Genomic DNA, 9,613 nt, shown 5'->3' with positions numbered 1-9,613 from the left:
CGTCTTTCTAAAAATATAAGCAGCATCTCTGTGGCCAAAGAGCTCTAGTTTCTTCTCATCTGACCAAAGAACTTGCTTCCAGTATAGATAGTTGTTCTCCAGGTTCTTAGCAAACTTCAGTCTGGCTTGAAGGTGTCTCATGTGCAAAAGTTGAGTTTTTCTTGGTCTGTAGTCTTGAAATCCATTCCTGCACACAGCTCTGGTGATTGTCTTCTTTAAGACTACAATTTCCAACTTGGCTAAGTCATTCACATGTTTTTGAAGTTGTTCTGGGGTCTTTAGACACGTTTCTCACTAGTTTTCTTTCCAGAGTCACACTTGTTCAATACTGTGTGGCTCTCTTTGAATTCCTTGATTATGCTTCTAATTCCAGTTCTTGACACTTGATAACTTTACATATACAACTCCTAGTTTGTGAGCATCAACAATTCTTTTTCTCAAGTCTAAACTGATTTCTTTGGTTACTGTTACGATTACGTTTTCTTCAGTGACAGCTCAAACCCTCACTGAAGTTTTTATACTTTGTGTAAACTGGAAGACAACCCGTTTGAAACTCAGCACATCATTACACAACACTGGTTTGTGCTGTGGTGACAAAATGTTCAGCTATAATACTGACCCCAATTAATGCTTTTTAAAGAAAACTAGTATGTTTGCAAATGCTATGTTGAAAATTAATTTGCTTTATTTAAAAAAAAAGAAAAAGAAAAACACTGGAGAAAATGTTGACAAAACTTTACATTTCATACGAGGGCTAATAATTCACCGCTCATCTGTACATATGTCTAAATCTATCTGCGCGCCATCTACAGTAACGAGTCCTTTATTGAATTGAGGTGTGCTTATAAGGTTGCACCAATGACCGATTCTTACATCAATTATCAAAATTTGTGTATGAAAGTTTGAAAGATTTCAAACTGCTGGTTTATGTTTTGAAAGAAATATGAGAAATAAAATCTTACTGAAACCATCTACTTTATTTATTTCCCATTTATTTAGGGAGACAATAATGTACCATGGACAAAACAGCAAGACTTCTTTTACAACACAAACCAACAATCTCATTCATTCACATTTTACACATAATATCAAGTATATATTCCACAGCATCACAATCACACTTTAGAGGTAAGACGTGGAAGAACTCCTCACATCCCCTGAATACACTGCCTCTGTCCCTTTATCCACATTCATGTTCCCATTTGATTAAATATCTGCATTGATCACTGTTACATCTGGGGGAAAGAGACATCAACTCTTTTTTCGCAGCTACTAGTGGAGTGCGAGTGCAGCACTTGATTGGGGCGAATTTATTTAAGTAATATTCTGAGACAGCCTAAGGGGATTTCAGTACTGTTTTTTTTTTATGAGTAAACTTGTCGAAAATCAGCAAAATGAAATACAATTTGTGTAGGTCATGGAATGTTTGGGCGTAAACATCAAGGAGAAAAAAAAAAAAGACTATGTGACTGTGGCAGACATTCAGAACATGGGCCAATCAGTCTTTACTATGTTGCACTGCACTGGGGTCTGGATATCTGAGAGACAAGCTGAGAGGTAGGAAACTCACTCCTCCAAGGTTCGGAAAGCATTCTGCATGTCCTCCAACAGTTGGGCGTAGTCTCCTTTGATCTTTGCTTCACCATCCTTGACAGGATCCTGAACGATACATGAAAGGCACAAAATCTTTTAAGGGGGTTGATGATCAATATGGCAAAGAAAAAACAAAACAAAACCAAACATCTCCTGCCACACGAGAAACAAATGTGTACCTTGAACTTCATGGAGCTGATCTTGTACAGGATCTCCCCCATGTTTTCCCTGATGATGGCCCAGGTGATTTTGTTGTCACTCTGAGCTGTGGACTCCACCGCATGTCGGGCCATGTCATAAAACGCTATCATGTTTGAGAGGATGCCAACAGTTTTGTAGAAGGGGCAAAACCTAAAAGAATATTTACACACATGTTGTTTAATACTTTTTCCTGTTTTCATGGGAATTACAGTAATATCATAAAATACAACATCCAAAATGCACAATTACAAGAGTCAGCATGTTCTTTTAAGACTTTCAATGTAATCTGTCTAAATGTAAGTGCTTTGTATTCACCTGTCATAGGGAGTATAACCATTCTGCTGCAGGTAGTCGTCCTTAATGAGCTTAGCAACTTCTAGAGTAATTTTATCAGTCTCAGCGAGTGAAGCCTGGGAACAAAACCAGATGAGTTCTTGTTATATTTTTCTAGTCATTGCCACATATATATATTTTTTTACATATAATGTATCCACTAACTTGGCTTAGAAAAAATATACAAGAAAAGAGATTAAGCATTAGATTGCATTTGATACACTGGGCCTTTTGTACCAACACATGTTCCTTCAGTCTCATGTACAGACTTCACTCTCTTCAATCTCCCACCTTCATCTGGTAAAACTGATCAACAGATCTAAACCCATTTAGAGTCCATAGTAACAGAGCTCGTAGAACTTCCAAAGCATTCAAACTGAATAAAAATTGTAATGATTAACATGAATTCAGACCATTTACTGTTCATTGGTCATCAAAATGGACATAAAACACTACATGCATTAACGCTAATTTACACCTTTGAACACTACTTAAAAAACTGTCACAGATTAAACACTATCCGTGAAGCTGGATTTTAAAAAATGAGTGTTTGCAGTAGAGCATTTGTGGCGCCATCATGTGGCAGTACAGAATATTACTTCACTAAGTCAATTTGCTGGTTGCTGCCAATAGACTTACATTAGTCTATTAGTTTTTGTGGAAATCATGGAAACTAAAATGAAAAGCAGGGTCACTTTTGCACCGCCCTGGCAGTATTCAAGAGAGGAGACATGCTCTGCCAGCTGATTATGTCACTCAGTCTGTATACACAACCCAACAATGGACAAACCAGTGCATTACCAAAAGGTGGATTCTCCCATTTGAGTGCATGTAGCTTAAAAAAAGAAAAGTGATCGCAGCAGCCAGGGGCAACAGAAAAGTGACGCCCTTAAACTGTTTTAGTTTTAGTCTCTGAGTTTTATCCAGTATGTGACTAGTTAGCAAACACAAAATAATCAACCTTGTGACGTCATGTTCTGTATCTCACAAGAAAACGCTATAATTACGTTAAAAGCTTCAACTTTAAACACTTATTTTTTAAATTCAGCCACAGAGGCAGAGTTCAATCTGTGACAATGTCTTTTAGAGTAGGGCTCAATACTGTAACCTAACATGCTTGTGTTTGGACAGTAGGAAAGAGATGGTGTGTCCAGAGAGACTCTGAGCATACAAACTCCACACATAAAGGAGCACAGACTGCACAGTGACACAGTGGTTAGCACTGTTGCTTCATGGTAATGAAATTCTGGGTTCGATCCATCGCGCTGCTGGGGACAGTTTTAGACCATTTAATATAAACTGACTCACTTTGCCAACAAGCTGCACAATCTCAGCCAGGTCCTCTTCTTCCTGTAGAATCTCTTTTGCTTTTGTGCGAAGAGGAACAAACTCCGGGAAATGTTTGTCATAATATTCATCCAGAGCTCGTGTGTACTTGCTGTAGCTGATGAGCCAGTTTACAGACGGGAAGTGTTTTCTCTGAGCCAGCTTCTTGTCCAGCCCCCAGAACACCTGCAAACAACAACAAAAACACAGGACAGTGTAAAAGAGAGACACTTCCACTTTAAGGTGAATTCGGTCAAATGTTTGCATTAAGTTTCTACATTTTACTTACCTGAACGATTCCCAGTGTGGCTGAAGTGACAGGATCGGAGAAGTCTCCACCAGGAGGTGACACACTAAGGAGTTCACAGTATTAAAGGTAAAGTTTACTAATAAAATAATCACCTGCTGGATTCTATTTAAAGGTTTCACATGAAAAACTTTACATTTTCTAACTAATTTTCCCACCGAAGCAAACTCAATATAACGACGTGCAGCAGTCAATGACCATCTACAGAACGTGCACAAACAAACAAAAAGCACAAACTTGCTTATATAAATGTGAACTCACGCTCCTACGATGCTGACGCTGCCTTCTCTCTCTGGATTTCCCAGGCACTTCACACGTCCAGCACGCTCATAGAAGGAAGCCAGTCTGGCGCCCAGGTAAGCCGGATACCCGCTGTCTGCAGCCAGCAACACAAAGGTAAATGCTTCACATGAGTTTACCTACTGTGTGAGAGGGTCTTAACAAAATCTGAATGAACTGTACTATGAAGTGAGTTCAACATACCCAGGGTATCCTTCTGTTATCTGGACTCACTTACACTAGCACTGGTACTCAGGATAAGCAGTCAAACAAAGCTAATTATCATCTTGCTAAGTTAACCCAGTGTTTCCTCTGCACGTTCACAGGAAAAGGGTGGTGTCGGCAACCAATCACAATTTTCTTCTTACTATAACAATCGCAGTGTATGTATGTATATATGCACCCCCATCTCTTTCTTAATAGGTGGGCCAATCTGAAGGAAACACGAACATTGCCACACACAATGCGATTATTAACATCTATGTTTTTAAAACGATTCATTCATTGCAATTCTTCTCATTTTCATATATACCATTTTAATTTCGACATCCCGATATTATGCGATATTATGTTCTTACGCTTGCCTTTCTTTCAGCTGCAGCTCCAGTGTTGTTTAACATCTGAGAGTAAAGATTAAATAACAAACATGGGCTTAGACTACACACGAATTTGATAGAAGGTCTTCAAGTACAGTGTAGGCGTCCTGTTTTAGGATTGTATATTAAAACTTCTAGAACAATAAAATTACTGTACAATTGCAGCCCTACATAAAAGGGGAAAATTTTTTGTCTAAGAATATATATTTATTACCAACGCTCATCAGGTAAACTGGTAAACATTAGACACTATTGAAAGACTTTAAACCCTCCTATCTCCACACAGATGTCCAAATGATCCTTCAGGAATAGTGACACTATTTTCTGGAGAACTGAATGGTCAGTAGGAGGTGACTTTTGTAGGGGCAGGGATAGCTCAGTAGGTAAAGTGGTCGCCCCATGATCGGAAGGTCGGCGGTTCGAATCCACTTAACGGCTACCCTGAGGTACCCCTGAGCAAGGTACCGTCCCTACACACTGCTCCCCGGGCGCCTGCTTAGTGGGCTGCCCACTGCTTCACTGAGTGAATGGGTCAAATGCAGAGAAAAACAAGTAATTTCCCCATGGGGATCAATAAAGTATCCATTATTATTATTATTATTACCTGCTGATCTCTAATCTAGAACCAGAGCAGGTTAAATTCACAACATAAGTTACCTTGGCAGTATACCCTGGTAAGAAATAAACCACCTTCATAGTACAGAAACCCCAGAGCTACCCCTGAAGTTACCTAATGAAGTCCTGATTAATAGTACATCCTCACTAGTTAAATGAAAAAGAAAGTGCTTTAGAACATGAATCAAAATGGAATTAGTAAAATAAACCAAATATATTACAAAAAAAAGCCCTGAAATAAATGTTACTGAACTACAGTATGAGGTGACTTTTGTACCTGCTGATCTCTAATCTAGATCAGCAGGTACAAAACAAACATGTTTTGAGATTTTGATTGTGACCACTGAACTCACCAGCAGGCATTTCAGCCAGTCTTCCAGAGATTTCTCTCAGAGCTTCGGCCCATCGAGACGTTGAATCAGCCATCATGCTCACATTGTAGCCCATATCTCTGAAGTATTCAGACAGTGTGATCCCTGCACAGGCAAAAGTTTGACATTTGATGACACTTTCAAAATACTGTGCAGGAAGAGGAAAAAACAACAACAAAATACACACTAGCTCACTACTAGCTACTTTCATAAAGTTCTGAATAGGATTTTAGAGTGTTTTAAGTTTTTCAATTACTTTTCAATTACTTTTTTTTTTTTAAGTATGTAGTAAAAGTTAAGGTTAACAATGACTCAGTTCTCTATAATGTAGGCAGCTTATACCTGTGTAAATGGAAGCCTCTCTAGCAGCCACAGGCATGTTGGAGGTGTTAGCAACCAGCGCTGTTCTCTTCATGATGCTCTCAACTTTGCCGTCAACTTCCATAGTGAGCTAGTGGCAAGAGCAGTGTGAACAACAGCCTTAGCTTAAGCGAGTCAAAAGTGATGCTGTAGTGCGTTTGTTACAGTAGACAGAAAAAAACTTAAATAACAAATCGAAAGCTTCGTAATCTTCAAACCTCGGGGAAATCTCGCAGCACTTCAGACATTTCGTTTCCACGCTCTCCACAGCCGACATAGATGATGACATCACTGTTGGAGTACTTGGACAATGACTGCGAGATCACAGTCTTTCCACATCCAAAAGCTCCTGGTATAGCAGTAGTGCCACCCTGCACACAGCTGTAAAGCACAACAGCCACACGGTCTTACTATGTAATAAATAACTAAACAATCCACCAGTGAAAAACCCACTTTTCATAATATGTGATATGCAGTACTTGCAGTACCACCACCCACTGTAACGCTTATGGGCTGCCCTAAATTAACTCTATTGATAATCACTATAATCCTTTTTTTATGGTTAAGTAATGGTTAATCCACCAGTATGTGCACGATTTTTAAACAAAATTATATTTTTAATGCTGAAAATAATTTCAAATTTACTGATTTATAAAAAAAAGTTTGTTTTAAACATGTTTTTGAAAGATTTCAAAAATATTAGTGTTTTCTTGTTTTTATGACAGGCGGTTTAATAAATCTGTTAAGCGGCATATATTAAATAAAGATGTCATAATGCACAGCAAATGAATACTCACGGGAAAAGTGCATCCAGAACTCTCTGGCCGGTCAGCAGTGGATGATTAGCTGGTAGTTTTTCTGTGACGGGGCGGATTTGTCGTACTGGCCACACTTGCACCATGCTGAGTTTCTCTTTAATGCCTTCAAACTCAAGCTCCAGAACCACATCCTGAATGCAAGAAACCCCCCCAAATCAGTTTTGTTTTTATCCAAAATAAAAAGCACTTTGTTTCAAATGCAACACTCACTGAAATGTCGTAGTTTCCAGGTGGAGCCAGGTAGGTTATGGTGCCTCTGCTACGAGGTGGAAGCATTAGCTTGTGTTTGATTAAGGAGTTTTCAAATACCATACCATAGATATCTCCACCAGTTACGTGACTGCCGACCTGGCGAGGGGATCACATTTTTGGTCAGCACACTTAAGAAGAAAAGACTTTGAAGGACTCATCACTGCAACAATGCGCCTTCCTTACCCGAAGGTTCTGCCCGGGCGTAAATTCCCATTTGTTGTCTCTGTTGAGAGCACCAATGTTTACTCCTCTTGGGATGTAAATACTGTTAGTGAGGTCATTGATGTCTTTTAGTGGGCGCTGGATACCGTCAAAGATGGAGCCCATGATACCCGGTCCCAGCTCTACTGACAGGGGCTTTCCAGTTCGCAGGACAGGGTCCCCGACAGACACGCCAGCTGTATGATCAAGTTAGGGTCACCAAACAAACCACGAAATGTCTGAAACGTGATATCTGCCAAGCAGCTTTTCTTAATGCAATTCAGTCTGATTTGTTTTTTTGTTTTTTTACTTTTGATGTTTGACAAAAGATGAACGAAACACGGCAGCAGAAAGGATACATGTCTCCTCGTAGACCTGGATAGTTGCCATGTCCCCTTCTAAACGGATGATTTCTCCCACCAGCTCACTGTGACCGACTCGAACCAGCTCATACATGGCTGCTCCTGCCATGGCGGTAGCTGTCACCACTGATGGCAATAGCAAGAAAGAAAATTACAGATACTGAAACGATTAAGAAACAATGAAACGTTTTACTTGTTTATATTTTCAACTGGGACAATTTCAAAGAGATTATTAAGACAAAAATGACAAATGTTATAGCTTAAACATATGTAACAAACCTTAAGCAGAAGTCATGCAGTTCAGGATAACTATATAATCTACAGCTATGCTAGAGAGGCATTCTTTAGTGAGATTAGACGGGTAATAACAGGAAATGTCATGATTTTGTCATCATGTGATCAACTTCCTTAATTTGTCAGCTACTTAGCTAAACATTGCAACCATACTACTTTTAACTACATTCAACCTGATAGATTCTAGCCATTTAAAAGGCAAGAAGACCAGACCTGGTCCAGAAACACCGTGTACATATCCAAACTGGCTTTCTCGGTCCTCATCCTGGATCTTGGGAAGTTTTGAGGTATCCATCTTGATAGTTTATATCTTACTAAATTCCTTGAGGGGCACACAGAGGACAAAATATGCTTTCAAGTCATTTTATAACACTCACACACAAGTTAAGACATCGTGCAATACTTAATCATTAGCCAGGGTAGAGTTATTGTATTACTATTATTTTTCCAGACTTACTTTAGATGCTAGTGTGACAGGGAGAATTATGCGAGCACCGTGACTTGGTGGTTTCTCTCATGAATGAATGACCACATCTAACAGTGTTAGGTCGTGAGCTAACTCTGCTAAAGCTTCATTTTCCTTCCATCAGATACTAAAGATGAGGTAAAATGAGTCAGCGCTGCCATTCCTGGCCAGATGGTAGCTTGTTTGTTCCTCCATACGGAAGGCTGAGAGTAAAGCTGATTTGAGCGTGTGCACGTAGAAGTCAGGTGACTAGTTAGCACACACTAGCTATCTTCATCATCATCGTTCACAGTTTAAGCTAAACAAAGAATTTTACACTCGAAATTTGCCCCATAACTGAAAGGCAAGCTGGTGGGAATGTAAAACCCTACAAAGCCTGTATAAATACTATACCTTATTACAACGGTCAGCTGTCCAGATTTGTGTCTACTGTAGAAGACTGAGGAGGAGCTTCGCTGTGCTAATCACCTGCCAACCAGTACACTGTCACGGGACGAAAACATCTCCATTGCGGCTCAACTCGCTTCCTGTCTTGCAACGCTGGCAGTTATTACAGAGCCAACATGGCGTCTAATAGTTAACAGTTTCTCAAGTTCCGTTGAGCTACACTTTGGCATCGGGTGACCTCTGCTGGGTGTGAATGAATTTACAGGCCTCGTTGTTTCATTGTTTTCTTTATTTTATTAAATACTTATATTCCATAATTAATTTAGCATTTTTAATATTATATTATATTTTTATTGACACTATGATATAGCCTATAAAATTAAAGCTGAAAATTGGTTGCAGAATTAAAAACGGTTTTGGTTTCTGTAACTTAAGTGGCTGTAAAGTTGATTTGGTTGTAGTTTTGAGAGCACAAACTTTTAAATCACCTCATTGTCCTTCCAGGTACTGTAACTTGAAAATTTTTCACAGTAAATTTTTTTTCATTCCTTATTTAAATATCCCCAAATTATTGTTCAAAAACTGGTTAAATGAAAAAAAAAATTTTTGAGTGTGAGGCAGTGTTACCAGTTTTGGTGCGTTCATATATGAAGTCCTTTAATGATTTGCACATTTGCACATTGACTGTTTTGATTATCATTTTTTATGTAATTAAATTTACATATCACTTTAGTTCTCAGTTGATCAGTGAATTTAGCCATCTCGTGTCTCTTTGTGATCATTTACTTAATTTTGATTTTGTTGTGTATTATATTACTCCTTTTTGTCTGACAGAGGTAATTTTCCATCATT

General features: G+C 38.9%; 1 protein-coding gene across 2 annotated transcripts; it reads right to left on the bottom strand.

The window, feature by feature from the left end:
- Window positions 1-958: 958 nt before the first annotated feature.
- On the bottom strand, window positions 959-8,925 carry LOC146565625 (V-type proton ATPase catalytic subunit A-like). Of its 2 annotated transcripts, none has more exons than XM_085288898.1 (15): window positions 8,768-8,925; window positions 8,122-8,230; window positions 7,612-7,740; window positions 7,235-7,449; window positions 7,010-7,147; window positions 6,779-6,930; window positions 6,200-6,362; window positions 5,964-6,072; window positions 5,604-5,726; window positions 4,022-4,136; window positions 3,743-3,806; window positions 3,436-3,639; window positions 2,110-2,204; window positions 1,773-1,944; window positions 959-1,659 (listed from the first exon to the last, which is right to left on the bottom strand). In XM_085288898.1, exons 2-15 carry the CDS (start codon window positions 8,201-8,203, stop codon window positions 1,567-1,569), a joined length of 1,854 nt encoding a protein of 617 aa, XP_085145024.1. In that variant the 5' UTR covers window positions 8,204-8,230; window positions 8,768-8,925; the 3' UTR covers window positions 959-1,566. The 2 variants fall into 2 exon arrangements, with proteins under 2 accessions (XP_085145024.1, XP_085145025.1); XM_085288899.1 differs by lacking the exon at window positions 8,768-8,925 and adding an exon at window positions 8,366-8,683.
- Window positions 8,926-9,613: the final 688 nt, after the last annotated feature.

This window comes from Mchenga conophoros, linkage group LG10 (genome assembly GCF_057382185.1).
Source record: "Mchenga conophoros isolate Kocher_MC1m ecotype Shallow Benthic linkage group LG10, M_conophoros_male_GT1.1, whole genome shotgun sequence".
Lineage (NCBI taxonomy): Eukaryota > Metazoa > Chordata > Actinopteri > Cichliformes > Cichlidae > Mchenga > Mchenga conophoros.
This window is presented reverse-complemented; position numbering and strand designations above follow the sequence as displayed.

Excerpts from the sequence above, each read along its gene's own strand:
- LOC146565625 (XM_085288898.1), bottom strand. The coding sequence starts at position 8,203 with ATGGATACCTCAAAACTTCCCAAGATCCAGGATGAGGACCGAGAAAGC. Across the intron at positions 5,727-5,963 it reads AGAGGCTTCCATTTACACAG|GGATCACACTGTCTGAATAC; the intron begins GTATAAGCTGCC and ends TTGCCTGTGCAG. Across the intron at positions 4,137-5,603 it reads ACTGGCTGAAATGCCTGCTG|ACAGCGGGTATCCGGCTTAC; the intron begins GTGAGTTCAGTG and ends TGCTGGCTGCAG.